Source organism: Bactrocera tryoni, chromosome 2 (assembly GCF_016617805.1).
Source record: "Bactrocera tryoni isolate S06 chromosome 2, CSIRO_BtryS06_freeze2, whole genome shotgun sequence".
NCBI classification, from domain to species: domain Eukaryota; kingdom Metazoa; phylum Arthropoda; class Insecta; order Diptera; family Tephritidae; genus Bactrocera; species Bactrocera tryoni.
In genome coordinates, this window is record NC_052500.1 from 73,756,390 (window position 1) to 73,777,603 (window position 21,214).

The 21,214-nt window shown below is 33.6% G+C and overlaps 3 protein-coding genes across 9 annotated transcripts; 1 reads left to right on the top strand and 2 right to left on the bottom strand.

Annotated features, from left to right (window-relative positions):
• Positions 1–1,632: 1,632 nt before the first annotated feature.
• LOC120767224 (acyl-CoA-binding domain-containing protein 5) lies at positions 1,633–5,451 on the bottom strand. Of its 7 annotated transcripts, XR_005704671.1 has the most exons (5): positions 4,412–4,548; positions 4,181–4,235; positions 2,709–3,234; positions 2,059–2,635; positions 1,633–1,996 (listed from the first exon to the last, which is right to left on the bottom strand). XR_005704671.1 is itself a non-coding variant. In XM_040093050.1 (3 exons), the coding sequence occupies exons 2-3, from the start codon at positions 3,174–3,176 to the stop codon at positions 2,111–2,113; spliced, it is 993 nt and encodes a 330-aa protein (XP_039948984.1). In that variant the 5' UTR covers positions 3,177–3,234; positions 4,181–4,385; the 3' UTR covers positions 1,633–2,110. The 7 variants fall into 7 exon arrangements, 1 of the variants encoding a protein (XP_039948984.1); XR_005704675.1 differs by lacking the exons at positions 4,181–4,235; positions 4,412–4,548 and adding an exon at positions 5,263–5,451; XR_005704674.1 differs by lacking the exon at positions 4,181–4,235.
• A 405-nt stretch (positions 5,452–5,856) lies between these two features.
• LOC120767225 (interferon-related developmental regulator 2) lies at positions 5,857–18,165 on the top strand. The gene is made up of 5 exons (XM_040093051.1): positions 5,857–6,450; positions 13,121–13,817; positions 13,883–14,126; positions 17,251–17,469; positions 17,530–18,165. Exons 1-5 carry the CDS (start codon positions 6,420–6,422, stop codon positions 17,611–17,613), a joined length of 1,275 nt encoding a protein of 424 aa, XP_039948985.1. The 5' UTR covers positions 5,857–6,419; the 3' UTR covers positions 17,614–18,165.
• Positions 14,839–16,021, bottom strand: LOC120767227. Its single transcript, XM_040093052.1, has one exon. It carries the CDS (start codon positions 15,951–15,953, stop codon positions 15,105–15,107), a length of 849 nt encoding a protein of 282 aa, XP_039948986.1. The 5' UTR covers positions 15,954–16,021; the 3' UTR covers positions 14,839–15,104.
• Positions 18,166–21,214: the final 3,049 nt, after the last annotated feature.

A 21,214-nucleotide genomic window follows, 5' to 3' on the forward strand; every position in this document is an offset into this window, starting at 1 on the left:
TATTTTCGAAAATGGAGTATGACGAAAAAATCGAATTAATTAAAGATATTGTGAAATGTATGGAGGAAGCCATACAAATTGATTCAGACGATAGTGAAAAGGGTGATATACATATATGAAGGTCTGTTATATAATCATTGTTTTAATTTTAATTATAAATATAATGTATTTCTTAATTGACAGAACTGATTAATGTATGTGATAGAGTGGCCCAAATACCTATCAGGAGAAAGAAACGGCAATGGGTTAAAGTAAAGTGAAAGAGAATGAGAAAAAAACTCGAACAGAGTTCCGCAACAAAAGTTGCTCGTGTGAACGTAATGTGCGAAAGCAAAAGAGAATCGCCCGAGAATTAGCAACAAAAGTTGACGCGTGTAATAACCGACTTACAGAATAGTAAAATCGTCTCAAGTCTCAAAATTTGTCTCTAACTTAAAATCTCAAATTTAGAGACTTGAGACACAGTACAGGATCGTAAGGTAAGTGTTAGTAGGTTTGTGTTTTTGGTGCAAAAATGAGCTTCGAACAAAGAGTCAGCATTAAATTTTGTTTTAAAAATGGTAAAACTTTTGACGAAACGTTTCAAATGATGAAACAAGCTTATGGCGATGATTGCCTATCCCGTAACAGAATACACGAGTGGTTTCAACGTTTTCAAAGTGGTATTGAGGACATAAATGACGATCAACATGTGAGCCAATCTAAATCCGTGATCACCGAAAATTCCATCGAAATTGTGCGTGAATTCATCAAAAATCAGCCGAAATCATCTTTGAAATTCATGGAAATGGAATTGAACATCTCCAAAGCATCGATTTATCGCATTTTGACCGAACATTTGGGCTTACGAAAGGTGTGTGCACAGTTTGTTCCGGACAAATTGTCTAACGACCAAAAATTGGTCAGAATTCAACATTCGAAGCACATCATTAATGAGGTCAAAAAGGACAAAAACTTTCTTTACAATATTGTGACTGGTGGCGAAACGTGCTGTTTCCAATACGATCCCGAAACGAAACGCCAGAGTGATGAATGGAAGACAATGCTGATTTGTTTCTATGATTCCAAGGGTATTGTCCACAAAGAATTTGTTCCACCCGGCCAAAACGTTAATGCGGTATTTTACCTTAAAGTTTTGAAGCGTTTGGTGCGCCGTATTCAACGTGTTCGGCCCGAATATCGCGAAGATGAAAGTTGGCGTTTGTTGTTGTCTCATCGATCGAAGCTTGTGACCGATTATTTGACCAAAAATCACATTTTAACCATTAACCACTCCCCGTATTCACCTGATATGGCACCGTGCGAATTCTTCCTTTTCGGAAAAATGCATTTGGCCATGAAAGGAAAGCGTTATACAGACGTAGAGGGCATTCAAAAGGATTGCACCGGCATACTGGCAGCCATACCGGACAACGAGCTAAAACACTCTTTCGACATGCTTTTGAACCATGCAAAAAGCTGTATTGAAGCAGAAGGAGACTATTTTGAATAAAATAAATTGATTTTGCCAAAAAAACATGTTGTTTTTTTTTTTGGAAATCACCTTGTATTTATTAAACATTAAACAATACATATTCAATAGAACTAACAACCAAATAACAAAGCTGATGACCAAAACGAATATAAAGAATATTACATTTTCAGTATGCTTATATTAAAGATTATTTTCGATAGTTTTGAGCACTACCTATTTCACTAGGGAATGTTGAATAAAGGTACATATGGATCTACATAAAAAAACAATAGAATAAGCTGCAAAAATACAAAATATAAACATATACTTGTAAAAATAAATTTTACATTACAATGCATCACAAAACCTGATCCCAGTTTTATATACCGCTGTTTCACTTTCTTATTACTTATGTTATTTGCGCATATTTAAATTCGCATATAAAGTATTTATTCTGTAGTTTATTTTGCGCAAAAGTAAAAGTAAATAAAGTAAAGCTGTGAAAGTATCAGATGTTAACCTTCATCCAGTAACGTCAATGTACTACAAGCAGTTGAAGATTTAGAAACATATCTTGAAACATCGTACATTTCTTCATTCCTTACCATTTGTAATATTTCTACTGTGACATCTTCTACCTTGCGATTTCGCATGCTTTTACTTCCGGCGTGGTGCGGTCACTGCTCGTGATAACCTTCTAATCACGAAAGGCCATAACACTAGTAACGTAAACCAAAGCGGTGAAATATCAGCAAACGGCCACCATTTCGGGTATCCACGGGCTCTGTTTTGGTTTGTAGCTTTCTGCGCTGCAGTTGTACGCATATCATTCAACAACTTTTCCAAGCTATTCATGCGTTGATTTACTGCTACTAAATCTGCATTCATGCGCAGCACTGTGGCTTGAATTTGCTTAAGCATTTCAGAATTATGCTGCATTGCTTCAGTAATATCTATATTCATATTCACCGGATCACCATATTCATCATCAGACTGATCCACAGTGCCGTTAGACATAGCATAGGTGGAGTGTGTCACAGGTATTTCTGGTATTGCAGATACTATAGAATTTGTTTGTGGGGCGTTAATGCCATCGAGTTCAGCTGTGCCATTTGTTAAATTATTATCAGTGAGATGATTATGGAGTGAGACGGAACCGTTTATCGGAGAGTTAGTGGGAAGCTGAAAAGAGTAAATGTGATTACTTACATATTTAATATGTTCCTACATAAGAATAAAGAACCATTTGCCATACCTCATCTTCTTCACCACTGCTACCATTCAAACTCACACCATGTTGTGGACTATTCGTTCTCGAATTGAATGGAGAATTCGGGTGCGATTCTGCAAGTTCCCGCATACCCGGTGCAACCTTATCCAGTTCCTCTAAATTTATATTGTCCAAGCCACTAATACTACCAACAAAGTTTTGTACGTTTTCGGTAAATGACATCGTTTCAATTATTTCACGCAAATTATTGACGTAACGTTCCATTGCTTGATGTTTCTCTAAGTGTCGATTATCATTCCAGGCATCCCATTTCGCTTTGCCAACAACATCCCAAAAACCAGGACGCTTTTGATGACACGGACCTTCTGTTGCTTGCTTATAGTAACCGTAAAATTTGAGCATCATGGCGGTGCTAGGTTGATATGGGCCATTTTTAGGCAACCCTTTGATCACATTGACGGCGGCTTGAAAACGCTCCTCTATAGAAGCCATTATATCGGCAGTATTTTTGTTGCGAAGTAATAAGGCGTTTCTAGTTAGGTTTGATATACTGGAATGAGTATAGAATTATTAACAGATAATGCTGAGTTAATCTTCAACTGCTCGAATTAAGTTATTAAATATATATGTGTGTGTGATAAGATTAAATACTTCACATAAATGTATAAAACTTAAAAATAGTTTATGCAAATTTTGTAATCAATTGAGGCATAGTATTAAAGGTCAATATATAACACTAAATGTCGGGAGAGGCGTTAAACCTTAGATTACGTGCGCTGAAAGTTGAAGAGCTACACATATATGTACTATATACGATAAATATTGCCACACGAACTATTTTCTGAACATAAATCACACGAATTTTAAAGTTTCCAGGGGTGGAAAAACTTACAAATAAGTCAAGCAAACTTTACTTGTTTAAAGTGCACAATCAATCGCGGAAACTATACGTACATTTTCCATTAAGCTTTAAATCCGAACCCGGCAAGTTACGCACTGACGTGCCAAGAGCGGTATAAGTTTCAGTGGGTCGAAAATAGTCGCTAGACAAGTTTTACCTCACTGAGAAGCGACCACGTACTACAAAAAAAAGTTAATACAAATTTAATGCAAGCGATTTGTTGGAAGCCAGCTGGAAAATGAATGGATTAAGAGTGTTTAACTTATGAAATTTGCAAAAATTAACGGAGCGAATCTGTTTATGGTCTCCCAATAGTTTCAATATTTGCTGTTGCAATCAGCTTTTATTTTCTACTTTAATTCGTTTTTTCCTTTTCTCTATGGACATGCTTTTGTTCAATTTCTTCATACTCAAATGTATTAAACCAAATACTATTGCGTTAACGACCTTTGATATAGCGCTGAAATCAGTTTTTAAACTCAGTAAACGACCTTTGCTCCATCCTAGCGTTTCCGCTCGATAATATTACTACATATTTGCAATGTAGGCATATAACTACGTAAAGTTTTACATGCCTACATGTAATGTGTATTACCTTCTATACTAAATACTTCAACTGTTTGCTGAGGCACTCCTTTAGCACATTTTACCTGTAAAATGTTTATTTTTATCGATTAAAGCAATAATACATGCTGAAAACTTCCTGGCTTGTTATAAAGTTTGCATTTTTGTAAGTTATATCGTTAATATTTAATTTATATGTTAATTGCACTTCAGGCATAATCGTATTTGTTATTAATAATAGAAACTTCGCATTTGTACATACTTGATATTGCGTATAAATTAATTTCAGCTTTGTTTAAATTACTTTTATAATTTTATATACAGTTTTAAGTTGTACAATATATTTTCCAACTAGCCTAAAACTTGTAGAATAATTATTATAATTTCTCTTTTTGACTAAATAAAATTGCCTTTGTTTATTTCTGTTATCACTCTTTCTTTCAATCATTGGGTTGATTTTCATACATCAATCAAATGTTGGACAAGCATAATTTCAAGCAAGTGTTGCAAAAAATTACACTATTTTTAAATTAATTAAATGCTTGCTTGATATTAATATGCATTAGTATAAAATAATAAAAAAGTAATCCAAACATTTTCCTAACATGTAAACATTTTCCATTTGAAAACTAAATTTCATATCCCATTAAAATTGTCCGTTTCACTTTCATCGTTCCCGTCAATCTTGAACAGAGAACGTACGTTCTCTGCTTGAAATTCTCAGAAATTCGCGCATTCTTCTTTCGCTTTTTCATTCGTGTAAATGAATTGATTGAGTTAACAACGCGTGGAGTTTATTTCGCAGTCAGTGTATAATTGTTGATAAAATATATCACCAATAAAAATTTGCAATTGCAAAATTGTTAGCAATTTTTTAAACTCGGCGAATGCAATAATTTTTCGCATTTCACAAAGTTGTTAAAAGTAAGTGTGACGCGCGGTGACGAACGACCTTGTGAAGTTCGACAACGAAGTGAAATACCTACTTCGGAAAAATATTTCACAATATATTTTTTTTTCGAAATTGCCAAACCTAATTATACAGATGCAAAAATTTTAAAACTTTAGACTAAAGAGCAGAAGGTATATGTAAAAGAATTAACACAAATTTACCTGTTATTGAATTTTTCGCGTTAACGCCCCTCTTCGACGCGGAGGTGGTTCAGCTGGTCGATACGAAGATTACATTCTGCCGTTTCTGGGTAGTGCTGTGAATAAGTCGGATCGTTATCTGGTGGACAAACAGAGACAGAATTTATCAGCAACTCGAAACTTGCGATTAATCATGAAATTTGTTGCAACAACAAAAGCACAACTACAACAACAAAATAAAAAGCATTATTCATTGAAATTCACTGAAGCTGAGCAAGAATTGAAACGCATAAATAATTTTCACGCGGTGAATTTGGGAACATTGAACAACGTGAGTTTGTGTAGTGCAGTGAAATTTGCGAAAGTAAAAAATCAACAACAAATAAACGAATATAAAAAGTTTTCTACTATTTATAAAAATTGGAAGAATCAAAACTTTTACATAGCTACGTCTTGATTAAGTGCAACTTTAAACAAATTTACCCTTCCCAAAATTAATTGGATTTAAAACCCCAAACCTATCAATCTTTGAAAATTAATTAAAAAATAATAAAGAAAAAATTTGGACAATTAAAAAATAAAATTTAAGTACACAAAGAAAAACTTTTAAATTTATACAAGTTTTAAAAAGTGATTAAATAACCAGGAATAAAATTAAATATAATTTGAAAACTACCTTCTAAATTTTAAATAGCCGCGCAAAAATATAGTGTAATAACAAAACGCTAAATAACCTCGTGCTTGGCTGTCAATCCTTTCAAAAAGAGTCAACGCTAGTCCCTTGCAGTTAGTCGTTCATCATTGCTCACGCTTTGTGCTGCACCTCCGTAGAGGAAACAATTGAAGAAGAGTCGGCAAACGTGCGCGCCAAACTCTTTCAAAAGCATATAGAAAAGTATCTGCAACTGCAAAAGCAGGAAGCAGACAAAGAAAAACAAGGCACTACAAAAGGCATTCTTAATTTGCGCGTATCCTTGTCATCACATCAGGGATTTCAATCTACTTCAACTTCCTTAACAATATTAACCGATAAGCAGAGGTATTTAGTCAAAAGAACGACGGGTATTATAACTGGTAATACGATTGCTACCAACTCTACAACGGCTTCTTTGTGCTCATTCAAAATTTCCGCTACATCGCCTAAATCTAAACGCAAGACGTCGAATAAAGACAAGAAAATGCCGCGACGCAACAAGAAAGGTGGCAAAGGTAAGTGAAATAATTGCAATTTTCCGAATTCAATTAGTATATTTTGTATTTTACATGTAAGTGCAATTCTTTTCTGCGCAAATGTGTTTAAAATAGCATAAACAAAGCAATGTATTAGTGTCAATAAATAAGAAATTCGCAAAAATACGCTAAATGGAACTCGTGGTGGAGATTCTCACCAGCAAAATATACAAATATGCATATGTGTGCGTATAGATTCCCACTAATTAGTTTTATTTATAAAAAATAACAAATTATAAAAATTAGTAATTATCACAGTAGTTTTTGCTTTTGTAATGATTCATGATTTTCAGCAAAATGGTTTAGTGGGCAACAATCTCGTGGTAAAATTTAGTAAATAAATATTTAATAAAACTATTTATTATTTTCGCACAAAACAAGTTTTCACTCTGTTGTTAATGTGGCTAAAACGGAAACAAATTATATTGAATTTCTTGTCTAAAGTAATAAATACATATGTTGCTTAGCCAAAAATTTTGAAAGTATTTGATTTACATACTATTTTCAAATCGAAAAATACAAATTTTTTAGAAAATTGTGTTTTAAACGCAAAATAAACGAAAACTATATTTAATTTGTACAAACAAACTATACATTTGTACATATATGGTTATAAATTTATGCTCATGTATATTCCTCGCCACATTCTTATCTTTTGATTATTATTGTGTCGTAATAATCTCTAGCATGCTTTTTCATACACAAGTATTTCTATATAATTTTATAAAAATTTTCAATGCCAGCCAACGAAGCAACAGTTCGCTTCTATCTGTGAGCCAGTAGATAGAGTATGTACATATGTATGTATAGACACTTTGCCAACACGCTCACGCAGACTGTAATAAAATCTATATACACTCAATATAGCATATATATAGTTATACATAATAATTTTGTACGTTTAAAGTTCAGCTGTGCTGGCACATTTGTATGAATTCGAACGTATTTTTGTTTGTGAAAACAGCTGGTTTGTGCCTGCGTATCGCACACGGTAAATAAGTGAAACATATGTATATGCATAAATATGTATACGTATCTCAACATACATACATATATTGGTACGTTCAAATATTGTCATACCTCTACCTTTGCATTATATGTATATAACTATATACATTGTATATAATTTAGCTGATAGCAAAAAATCATGTATTCAGTTCCTGAACAAAATAAACTTGTTGAAGTTGCGATAAGCGCGTATCTTCAAAATACGTATTTTCCGAAAATAAAGTAATATATTTGTTCGACTAACAATACAATAGCCGTTGTGCGATAGCGAACCATTTTTGAGTTATTGTAACAGTACTATATTTATTCTACTAACAATACAATAGCTGTTGTATGATAGCGAATACTTTTTGAGATATTGTAACCTGAAGAGAGAAGTTTGTATCATTCTGAAGGAAACGTCGAAGACCTTAAAGAGTGTATATACATATACATATGTAGATCTATTCAGCCAAGTCCGTCTGTCTGAATATGCATGACGTAGTTCATCAGTACCGAGTAATCGATCTGAAATTTCGCGCACGTCTTTTTCTGTCCAATTCTGTCTCATTAAAGCAGAATCACGGTACGTTCTTTTTAGTGGATATTTAATTGAGTGAAATAGGAAAGTGAGCCAGTCTGGGTTAGATTTGGGCAGCTGGTGTCAATATTTCGAATTTTACTTTTATGTACTTAAACCGTTAGCAGTAAATTAGCCACATATATTTTTCTACACTCCTATATGCACACCGCATTCCTCTTAGCTCACTTATGCAATGATCCTTTCATATTTTTCTTTCGATTGGCCTACTTCGCATTTACCCAAGCTGGCTTTTTTCCTTTTACTTTTGTAAATTTTTGAAGCATGCCTTCATGTATGTACATATGTATATTTGTTTGTTTATGTACGAAACTGCACCCTAAGTTACATCAATGGCCTCTAATACTTGTCAAACCGACTACAACTCCAACTTCAACCAAATTGGCTCGAACCTGCTTTGGCCAAATTCCCAACCAGGCCAGCAACTTTCATTTCATGCACACAAACACAGTTTATACATATTCACATATGCACATACATTAAGTATGATTTGTATTGCACTGAGAATGCCTGCGAAGGCCAGTCTGTCTGGCTAATAGCAGTCTGCATTTGCAGTCATGTCATCGGCTCTCCCAACACAACAAATGCAATCAGCTGTTCGCTGCTTTGTGTAAGGCATGCGGTATGCCAGAGATATTTTTTTTCATTTCATTTGTTTCAATTGCACATTCAGTTCGTAAAACTTGTTTCTTACACAAAATTGTTGTTGCTGTGCATGGTTCGCAATTTGGCGTTTAAACATCTGGGATTTTCCTCGTTTGCCGAGCCGTCAGCCAGCCTGTGCATTAGGCAAACCGTTAAGTAGTGTGTTTTAACGATTTGAGATTGCGCATTTCGTGTATATGCTAACATATTTACTCCGTGCATGCATGCAAACATAAAAACACCTATGTTGTCATACGCCTTTCTGGTTCATGTGCTCGTTTTAGCTGAAGCGGAAATCACCTTGTGCCAAATGCACAGTAGCAAACGAAATGTCTTAGATACACTTACATATATTACTATAAACATAGAAAGTACATATATCGGGTGATTTTTTAAGAGCTTGATAACTTTTTAAAAAAAAAAACGCATAAAATTTGCAAAATCTCATCGGTTCTTTATTTGAAACGTTAGATTGGTTCATGACATTTACTTTTTGAAGATAATTTCATTTAAATGTTGACCGCGGCTGCGTCTTAGGTGGTCCATTCGGAAAGTCCAATTTTGGGCAACTTTTTCGAGCATTTCGGCCGGAATAGCCCGAATTTCTTCGGAAATGTTGTCTTCCAAAGCTGGAATAGTTGCTGGCTTATTTCTGTAGACTTTAGACTTGACGTAGCCCCACAAAAAATAGTCTAAAGGCGTTAAATCGCATGATCTTGGTGGCCAACTTACGGGTCCATTTCTTGAGATGAATTGTTCTCCGAAGTTTTCCCTCAAAATGGCCATAGAATCGCGAGCTGTGTGGCATGTAGCGCCATCTTGTTGAAACCACATGTCAACCAAGATGCTAACAAACTTTTTGTTGCCAAAAATGGAAGAACTGAACTCGGTCAACATTTAAATGAAATTATCTTCAAAAAGTAAATGTCATGAACCAATCTAACGTTTCAAATAAAGAACCGATGAGATTTTGCAAATTTTATGCGTTTTTTTTTTAAAAAAAGTTATCAAGCTCTTAAAAAATCACCCGATATAAATGTGTATACAAAAATACTTTATTTCATATGAATTCAAAAATATTTTGTTTTTCGCTTCTGCGTTGGAATTTCTTTCTCTGGTGGACTGTGATGCATCACTTTCTTGCGGAAGTTTCTTTGTGTATGCCTCTGATATACAATTAAGAAACTGAGTTTATAAATATCTAATGAAATGTGTGCTAAATGTTACTTTCTATTCGTTTTGCAAGTTTGCGATTGCCAAGCTGCTTGCCAAGCAACAAAAGTGAAAAGTAATACGAGTAACACAATTTCATTAAAAATATATATGTAAGTGTAGAAATTTGGAGTTATTAGTAACAAAGTCATAAAAATTTGTACGCAAATCGTTTCTGTTATAATACCCCTTTTAAGTGCATTTCTTATAACCAAAATGATATACATAAAAATACGTTAAAATTGATTTGATCGGCCAGTTTGTATGAGAACTATATGCTATTGCAGTTGGTTAGAGTCAGGCGGGGATTCGTTTCAATCTGGACAAGTATTTGGTATGGCGATGTCGATTCTGGATAAGTAGGAGTTTAACCTGCTACAGTATCCAGAATAAAACTGCGTAAGAGTTTATTTTGTATGGCAGCTCCGATAACGGCAATTCCGACAAATGAGCAGTTTCTCAGCTAGAGAAGAACTTGAACAAAATTTTAGATCCAAATCTCGAAAACTTCACGTGCATACTTACATAAATACAGAGTGACAGACGGATATGGCTAATTCAATTCAGCTTAATTTGTGTCTGAGAAAGCGCTTGTAGTCAATTTCAAAGCGCAAACAAACTTGTTTAAGAGTAAATACATTTAAATAAATTGTTTTGGTAATTGTTTTGTTGAAGGCCGCCAGGTTATATACAAGTTGTATACCCGAGAAGAATTCGTTCACCTACAAACAAAATAAAGTACAGATATGCCTATCTACATACTATGTAGAAATACAAAAAATATATATTTAGTAAAATATGATGTATGTATACACACATACATATATGAATTTCTTTGTACGTATGTATAGTATAACCTTACTTATTAGTGTAATTGAATAAAATTCGGTGAAATGACTCAAATTTAGCAGCTACGGTTCCTTTTTCACAAACATATTATATATTAATATGAATTATATATTTTTTATATGTAAATAAATTAGTAAAAATGTTTAGTAGCATTTGTCAACGTAATTTTTGATTATGATTCCCATTTTATTATTTTAGCTGAGTAACTGAAGTTATTAATATTGCTAAAACGCTTAATAAAATGTACATATATCTTCATATTCAATAAAATGTATATCGATATATTCTATATATTGCACCCTGTTTATATTTAATATGGCAATCTCAGCATTTTTTGTTTAATTTTGATTTTTGTCGCACAGCGTTATAATTCCACACAAAATATTAAACAAAGTAATCTGAATTGAAGTAACACTTTGAAATTTGATGACCGCTTACATGCAATTTATTTTATTGCATCAGTTATGTTCGCTTTATCATAAATTATGTAGTGTCAATATATTTATGGTACATATGACACTTTGCACTTTTTTATTAATTGTAAATAATAAATATCTACTTGCAAGTGCTCTGGTAGCATATTTTTTTTTATGTGGTAATTCCTTAAATTTGGTATTTAGATTTGTAAATAATTTGCATTGTGTTTTTTAGAAACAATTGTTTGAACCTTCGAATCACTACTGTGCTATCAATAAATCATTCCACCACCTCCTCTTTATTTACACATTTCACCTATTTATAGAACCCCACTATCTTATGCAATCAAATATCTGTGTAAATAAGCATATTTGCCTACACCTTGCTAAACTTTCCTAACAACATTGTTGTTGATTTTGCACTTCATTTATTCACCACTCGCGGTAGTCGCCCAACTGCCATGTGGCCTCATGAATTTTCTATGCAACTTACATACAAACATAGTACATATAGTTGTGCGCTTACTAGCGTGGACTGGTGGTCCCGTTTGTATGCATATGGGCGTAGATGATTCATTCATAAAAATGCGTCAAAGCTTCTTCTTCTTCGCTTCTACTACATCGCGTCATATACCATACACATACATACATATATATAAATACTAATGCAATTCTAGATGACTCTCGACTTTTCGCCGTTGACGTATGAATGTAGGCGGCAGTTGTAATGGTATAATAAAGCACTCATGCCATATCTAACCACACACACTAGTCGGAGTATTTTTGCATGACATTCCAACCATTAAGGAAACTTTGTGTTTACTTGTGCTTAACGTCTTATAATTTTATTTGTTGAGATTTTTACCAAGTTTAATGCCCTGAACAGGGTCTATTAAGTTTAGCATGAAGTTTGCAACACCCAGAATCAAGCGCCGTATATCCTATTATATATAAATATCTATTTAGCGATTTCCGTGTGCCTCTCCGCCTCTATATACGCGAACTAGTCGCTCAGTTTTTGAGATATCGAACTGAAATTTTGCACTTGTCCTTTTCTCCCCAAAGAGCAGCTCATTTGCTGGAATTGCCTATAATGAAGCATTATAACATATAGCTGTCATACAAACTGACCGATCAAAATATAGATAAATGTATTTTTATACCCCTTCGTGCTATAAAAACGAACTTGTGCAGGGTGTAACTACTTCAGGGAAGCCCAGTGAAGGTTTTTTTCTTATTATTTATTTATATCTTTATTCATTTAATTTTATTTGGGAGCAATGCCGCCTTTATATACATATGTAGCCTGTTTACATAGAGATGTACGTACATATATGTACTTGTATGTACATATGTGAGTAATTCAAACCCACGCATAGTTTTTTTGTTATTGTTTTGTATACAAATCATATCACATTTCTAAATATAGCATATCTGCTGATGCTGTGGAATACTTATTGCCGGGTGGTAAGAGTGTGGCGGCAAAGTTCAATAGAACTCTCATTTATATACCAAACCTATGACGCAATGTTCATGTTATCTGCTATACAACATACAGTGTGCTCGGAATTTGTAGTTTTATGCTGTAAAGCTCCATTTTGTTTTATATGTAAGATTAGGTCTGGTCATTACTATAAAATGTGATACATTTTGGCGGCAGGACGTATGGGGACTTTCAAAGAGTTAAATAGAACGATATTGCCTAGTATATATGTATATACGCCATTTTAAACTCAATTCATGGAAGATAGTTGGGACCGTAAGCTTTGCAGTAGAAGAAATATACGGTCGCGCTCTAAATTTGTTGTAGTGAAGTATATTGTGCAAATTTATATTATTCCAATTATTATTATTCTAATTATTCATAATTAATACGAAATCAACTTTGGGCTCAAACCATATACTAAAAATTTGCTTTATTTCTCACTTTCCTTTACAGGCCGCAACGGTGACTCCAACTCTGAGGACGAGTCCTTCAACGATAATGCCAGCGTGTATTCTTACGTTTCTGAGAATGCACCCTCATCCATAAACGATATGGATGAGCTTTCATCCAATGAACGTTACGAGGAAAAATTCATGCAAGCGCTCGAAAATGCCACTGAAAAGTCTGCACAGACACGCACTACAGCTTTGCAGAATATCTGTGAAATTCTCATGCATCGCTATATGCCCGATTTCGTAGACGATCGCAAGGTGACTTTGATCGATTGCATTGAAAAGTCCATACGACGTGGCAAAGGTGCCGAACAATCGGGCGCTGCACGTCTAGCACCGTTAGTGGTGCTACAATTGGGCGGTGATGTGGAGATCTCAAAAGAATTGAACCAGTGTCTGCTGACCACCGTACAAGACAAGGCTGTCTCATTCGATGCCCGTGCCAAATGCTGCACCGCCTTGGGTCTATTGAATTTCCTCGGTGGCGAGGATATTGGCGATCTTATCACTTTAATGCAATTTTTCGAAGGCATTTTCAGCGCCAGCTATTTGCGTGGTGATGAAAAATCGCCAGTATCGGTGAATGCCGAGGCAGGCACATTACACGCCGAAGCACTGTCCGCTTGGGGCTTACTGCTGACACTCATACCGTCGGGTGACTTTGTCTCACTCATGACCAATGGACAGCCAATGTTGCCGTGAGTTATAATGTTTTAATTTTTATTAATACATTTATTTAATATTATGTATTTCGTATTTTTAGCTCGGTGAAAAAATTGATGGGTCTATTGCAGTCGCCACATTTGGATGTGCGCATAGCAGCTGGTGAGACCTTAGCACTAATACTCGAGTGCGGTCGCGCACATGATAAAGACTTCTTGGAAGAGTATCTCGGCGATTTGATCGATGCTGTTAAAAAGTTAGCCACTGATTCACATAAATATCGCGCCAAACGTGATCGCAAAGCTCAACGCGCTACATTCCGTGATGTGCTGCACTATTTGGAGGTAAGTGTAACATTTTATATTATTATTGTTTTTCCACAAGTGTGACAAGCAAGTCGCAATTGTGCTTATGGTTTGTTAGTATGCGTAATGAAGAAGTATGCAATGGTTGACTGATATTCGGTGGTAAATTGAACGTTCAGAGTCAAGTGCTTGTATGAAAAACGTTTTCATTTGTGGAGATGTCCTCACCAAATTTGGTAGGGGTTATTTTTGTTATTGTAATGATTATCTAGTTCCCTTTAAGATTGTAAGGTTCAGATATGTTGTAATCGAGGTCTTCCAACGCGCTATTTTGACGGGTTCGGACCATAGATATGGTTAGAGTCTTGCGGGAACTCGTTATCTAAGGTGGTGGTGCAATTTCCGACGAAATTGTTCAAATCTGACCTCTTTTGCATATAACTGCCATAAAAACTGTTCGAACAAAATCAAGTTCCTGTATGCAAGGTTTTTTAGTCTAGCTTCTGTGCATCTTAAGTTAACGTCTTTAATTCAATTTGTTAACGAACTTTAAAATAAAACTTTTAATATAAAAATAATATTTCAAATTATTCTCTATTTATTTTTTAATAATTATTTAATTTTGCCTCTATCATGTGTCGCTAGCATTAAATAGTCTTACAATAAACAAACTTTAATTCAAAATATTTGTTTAACAATTTATTTAAACTCAAATCACTTTTAGATTTTCTTTTTCAAAAATATTGTTATAGTAAAAATTTTACTCAAATTTCCTTAATGCCTTAACATTGAGCAGAGTAGTGTAATTGCAACTTGAATATTCGGTAGTTTACATCTGTACATAGCCTTAGTAATTAAACCGCAGGTATGCATTAACCAAACTGTCAACCAAAAAATATTCACTGACTCTCCGACAATAGTGACAACACTGCTGACACTTATCAAGCATATAAAGTAAAAAAATAAATAAAACACGTTACAAACTTGAGTTCTGCACGCATTCCGCACACTCTGCACTCAGCGCACATGATTTATGCACACATTCAGCAGCGGATGACGGCAGTGTTTGCCATTGCTGCCGCACTTGCTGTGATCATGTATGTTATTTTTCATAATAACACAACCATTGCGGCTAATCGTTTCCATATACTCGGAGAAATTGGTGCGTGTGACAAACGCTTTGCTGCGCCAATGCGAATTATTGCCGCTATTGATGAAGCGTGCGCTGTCCGTAAAGGAGATCTTGAACGGCTTGTACGCGTGTTCGCAGGGATCTGTGATGGTCGGATTGCGTGTTTGATTGTCCAATTCCTTCATTACATTGGCGCGGAAGACATCGCAAGCGCCCTCTTTCTGCAGTAATTTCGTTGCGTTGAGTTTAGCGGTGTCATCCTTCTCTTTGAGACTCTCATATATACCTTCCGGATATTCGTTCATATTACAATAATCAATTTGATATGTGGTAAAGAGCCGTTGACGCTCCAAACGTCTATTCAGTTCATCTTTAGGCATTTGCTTCAGGCGATCATACAAATCTGGATAGGCAGTGCGCAGTATTTGCAGAAAACGATTCGGTTGCGCTTTAAAGCAATCGCCATCCGTGTCTTTGGCTAAGTTGTCGGCTTGTTCGGGTGTTAGTTTGGTCGGTATGATGCGTGGATCGATGAGTCGTCCCATCGGTGCAATGCCAGTCCATTCCGCGGTGCTTTCGCACTTCTCTTGTGCGGCTTTGGGCACTTCGATTTTTGCTGTATCAATGCATTGACACTCCTCTTTTTCCTTTTCCGCTTTGTCTAGCTTTTTGACGAACTCATAACGTTTGGTGTAGGGCGGCACGTAGTCGTGTTGGTAGGTGGTTACAAGCATTTTGCTAGGTTTTTCGTTTAAGTCTTAAGTAACAGCTCACTATTTCAATTTATTACTAAAAATTTTGCAATTTTTTTTTACAATTTAAATTTTATTTTTTATTATGCAAGAATTTTTTTTGCTAGAAAAACCAGATAGAAAATAATATTTTTTATTTATAATTTTAAAATATGAGTTTGATAAAAGTGGAATACAAAAAAAATATTGATTGACAAAAATTTCATGTAAGAGCAGTTTGTGTAGCATAATTTTTATACCCCGAAGAGGATATATAGAGTTTGCCACGAAGTTTCTAACACGCAGAAGGAAACTTCGGAGCGACTGTATAGTATGTATAATATATTATATAAATGATAAGCGTGATAAGTTTAGTCGATTTAGACATGCCCGTTTGTGTGTCCACCAGTCTGTGTATGTGTGTATGTACGCGTCTCAGTTTTTAAGATATCGTTCTGAAATTTTACACACGTCCTTTTGTCACCAAGAAGCTGCTCATTCGTCGGATGCGTAGATATCTGGCCACTATTGTATATAGCTGCCATACAAACTGACCGGTAAAATTCAGGTCCTTCTATGGGAAACTTTTTTATTTGACGAGTTATCTTTACAAAATTTGGCGTGTAGTATTATTCAAGGTAACGGTAAAATCTCTGAAGAAATTGTTCAGATCGGACCACTATTGTATATACATAGCTGCCATACAAACTGACCGGTTCAAATCTGGTCCTTGTATAGGAAACTGTTTTGTTGTTTATGAGTTATCTTTAAAAAATTTGGTTCAAGGTAACGGTAAAATCTTCCAAGAAATTCTTCAGATCGGATTACTATAGCCTACAGCTGCCATACAAACTTACCGATCAAGATTTAGTTCGTGTATGGAAAACTTTTTACTTGACGAGATATCTTCACAAAATTTGGCACGGTACAATATCCAAAGAAATTATTTAGCTCGGACTACTATATCATTTAGCTGTCATCCAAACTAAAGTTAACGTGTTTTTATTTTATTTTTTTGGCAAAAATTTTATATCGTTTTGTGTATGTGTTGAATAAGTGCTGCAAAACGTGCAGAAATGCACGCCGCTGCTTTGAGTTGCTGAACTGTTGAACGGGTGTAATTATTAATTATTGTAAATATTGCATAAAATCAGCATTTTGGATAAACTATCATTTGGCATGGACATCAAATATTCATTCATACATACATCCATCCATCATTACCCGCTTTCATATATACTTATGCCTGACGCTTTCAACTAAACAAGCGAAATTCCACTTTTTCCCCCTCGTCATTTAGGAGGATACATCACCCGAAATCAACATTCGCTTTGGCACTGAGTGCCTGGTTTTGGATTCCTGGGCCGTACATCATCAATATTCAGCGCTATGCACCATTATGGGTCCAGGCATGACATCACAGTTGCAAGAGAACGATTTCATACGCGAGATCTTTCAACTTGGTCCTAAACTTGTCGATGATGGACACGCTAAAACCAAACAATCCAAACTGGAGCGCGTAAGTCTACACATATATAAATATATTTTTCAGAATTTAATCGCAAATCTTTTATTTCAGCACTTATTAAACGCCGCCGCCTTCAAGGCACGCACAATAACGCGTGGCAAAAATCGCGACAAACGCTGCAGTTATAATTATTAGGCACACAGCTAATTGTTAGAGTATAGAAAAAGAGAACGCTTAAACTAAGTTAAAAAAGAAAGAAAAACGAAACATATTTTGGAGAACACATACAACTGGCGGCGCGCCGTGTAGCGACCAGAAGTTTGGTTCAACTGTGGCGCATGCGTAGGATGACACATGAATGTGCAGTTTGCTGACCAATTAGTTGCTGCTCCCAACATGCAGCAGGCGTAAAACGTATGCGCTAAAGCGTCGGCAGCTAGAAAACTTGCATTTTTCTAACTTGCTGTTGCTTAACGTATTGTATTTAACGCTATTGCGTGCTCTAGCAGCGCTCATTCCTCAGTTGGTGTACGCATGCGCGTCACTTTTTGCGCCATTTGAATTTCATTGACGGTCAAACTGACGGACGCTTTGCTGAATTTTCGTGTACATTTCATTTGCGCTCAATTTTTACCTCCCCCCAGACCCCCTATGGATTTATTGCAACGAATTCGTGTACACAAGATTTATGCAAATCTTACAATTAACTTAAATTTATGTAGCAATTTTATGATATGAAACTGTATTGAAGTAAACAAAAAACAACAACAACAAGTAAATATAACATACCACTTACAAACAATATACATATTTACATACTTATAAAATATAAAACAAATGCTAGTTGAAATTTATTTAGTTTTTAAACATGTTTACTTACATACATACTTATATATATACAAACATACGAGCTATATTACCACAAACGCTGTACGAACTATTATGTTCAAGTTTCGTTCTTAAATTCCACAAGTGAGAAGCTGTAAAATTACAAAACAAAAAAAAAACAAATATTAAATACTTTATTAATTTTTTATATTACATGCATATATTTTGCTTACAATAACTTTGGCTTAATTATTCTGTTGCTGAATTAATTTTAATCACTGTAACTTCTGAAATAAAAACGTTAATGAAATGACAAACGCATTGCAATTCTTCAGAAATACATATGTATATAGGTTTATGTGTATTATATAAGCACAAGTAAGCGCGTTTTGCCTAAAAACATTTAGAATTATATAATATATTATGAAACTTACCAATTACTAAATATATTTAATGCTAAGCGAAAAGTAGCTGTTAATTTATATTGAATTTTGGCCAACTGGCGCTGTCAAGCAGTCGGCAGCGAGAAACTGTGTTGAGTTGATTCATTTTTGTCAGTTGCCAGTCTTCTGCCAGGCTTTTATTAAATTGCTGGAATAATATCAAACGCGTTTGTAATTAATTAATTTAACACGATTTTTAATAATAATTTTAACCACTCAGCTCATATTGTTCAATATTTTTTAGAATTTAATTTAATTTTTAAATAAAATTTTGTTTTTACTTTAATTAATTGGAAAAAATAAATAACTCCACTGTTAAAATGCGAATTATTTTGACCTTTATTATTGACTATTTGTATGCAAAATGAATTTTCGTTTTGTTCAATATATTTTAGAATTCTTCTTAATCAAATTTTGTTTTCTTTTTCGCCAATTATGCTTCTCTCTCTATTGAAAAAATATTTTTTTTAAGTCCACTGTTAAAAAGTTAATTATTTTGACCTTTATTATTATGTATGTATGCAAATTTAATTTTTGTTCATAACCTCAAAAAGATTTCAAAATTTCGCAAAAACTTAAAAAAAAACACTTAGATTAATTTTCTTTAGTGCGCTTGTAAAGGGATTAGAGTAAACTTATTACTGAAAATTTTGTTTGATTTTCGTTAATTTTTTTCTTTCTCTACCAAAAAGTTACAATTTTTGTAAAATTTCGCTGTTAAAATCTGAAATACTTTTATTTATTATTAACTATTTTAATTTGCAAACTCGTAACTATAACAGAGAATTTAATATTTGATCATAACCTAAAAAAATGTCAAAAGTTTGCATAAAGCTTAATTTTTTTATCATAACCTAAAAATTGTTACAAAATAAAGAATATGTTATGATATTTTTTTTAAATGTAATTTTATTTTATTTTTAAAAAAGTCTAATTTTATTTTTAGTGTTTATAACGTTACTGTTAAATGTTACAGATTTGACCTTTTATTTGCGAACTCGTAGGTACATCAGCAATTTAAGTTTTTGATCATAACCCAAAAAAAAATTGAACATTATGCATAAAAACCAAATTTTTTTATTCCAACCTAAAACAAAGTGTCGAAATTTTGCAAAAAGACTATTTTTGTTTATCATAAATTAAAAAGTCTATTTTTCATAAAAACCAAACTTTTTTTTTCATTCTAACCTTAAAAAAAATGTTAAACTTTTGCAAAAAGTCTTTTTTTGTTTATCGTAGACTGAGAAGTGTTAAAAATTTTGAAAAAAAATCGATTTTTCTTTTGAGTTCTTATAAATATAAAAAGTTGCTGTTAAAATGTTTAGTAATTTTGACCTTAATTTTTTAACACTTTTATCTGCGAACTGGTACCTACAACAGTAAATTAACAATAAACATTTTTTTGATTATAACCTAAAAAAAATTGAAAACTTTGTATATTATTTTTTTAAATGATTTCAAAAGTTTGCAACAAAAGTTAATGTTTGTTTATCACAACCTAAATTTCTTGTAAAGTTGCTGAAAGCAAGCTTATTACTGTTAATTTCTATTGTTATGCAGCTTTGAAGAATATCTCTCAACGCCACTATATTCTCAGTATTAATCGCAAATAATTAAGGTAATTTTAATAAAATCGAAAAAGTGTCTAAAATTTAACAAATTTGAAAATTGTCAACTCTGGTCTATAACTAGTTTTGTTAAACGCCGCTCTAGCTATAGTCTTTAAGCAGATATATGTATATGCACGAGTCCGAACCGATGACTTTTGTAGCATAAACTTTGCTTTGCTGCTTGTATACATACATATGTAAACTAAACTAAAAGATAAAGAAACTTGGTAGAATGATGGCGCTTAGTGCAAGCTAAAAATATTCAAAAATTAAAAAAAAAAAGTTATGTGTGGTTTTAGGATTTGCGTTCTATTTTTTTATTCTAGTTTTAACTTCTCTGAACTTTATTTTTAACTGTTTTGCACTTCTCAGTTAGTTTTAGAATTTCGAAATCCATATTAAAAGCAATGAGTACTATGAAGCATATATAATTAATTGTTTATAACTTGATTCTAGTCTCGAACTCTTCACTATTTCACGTTATCTCTATCGGATAATCCAGATCTTATAGAAATAGCTGGTAATTTTAGCAGAAAATAGATTTTTTAACTAACCAACACGTGACTAACTACTCGCATATAGTTAGTCTTTTTTTAGTTTCTTTTTCTATTGTCAAATCTTGTTTCTGTATAAAAATATTTTTTTTTTCTGAAATCTAGTTTCTTTATAAAAATATTTTTTTTTTAAATGTTTTTTTGTAAACTTTTTTTTTTAATCTGAAATATTTTTTTTTAAATAAAAATATTTTATTTTTTATTTTGTAATTTTGTTTTTTGTTTTTGTAAAATAAAAATATAAATGTTTACTTTTCCTGCCCTGCAATGGCTGTAAATTGTCACAGTAACCGAAGTTGCTGGATTTATATAATGCAACACACACATTTTTTTACTGATTAAGTGTATCCGAAGCAACTAG

Excerpts from the sequence above, each read along its gene's own strand:
- LOC120767224 (XM_040093050.1), bottom strand. The coding sequence starts at position 3,176 with ATGGCTTCTATAGAGGAGCGTTTTCAAGCCGCCGTCAATGTGATCAAA. Across the intron at positions 2,636-2,708 it reads GCAGTGGTGAAGAAGATGAG|CTTCCCACTAACTCTCCGAT; the intron begins GTATGGCAAATG and ends TACTCTTTTCAG.
- LOC120767225 (XM_040093051.1), top strand. The coding sequence starts at position 6,420 with ATGCCGCGACGCAACAAGAAAGGTGGCAAAG. Across the intron at positions 13,818-13,882 it reads AATGGACAGCCAATGTTGCC|CTCGGTGAAAAAATTGATGG; the intron begins GTGAGTTATAAT and ends TCGTATTTTTAG. Across the intron at positions 17,470-17,529 it reads AACAATCCAAACTGGAGCGC|CACTTATTAAACGCCGCCGC; the intron begins GTAAGTCTACAC and ends CTTTTATTTCAG.
- LOC120767227 (XM_040093052.1), bottom strand. The coding sequence starts at position 15,953 with ATGCTTGTAACCACCTACCAACACGACTACGTGCCGCCCTACACCAAA.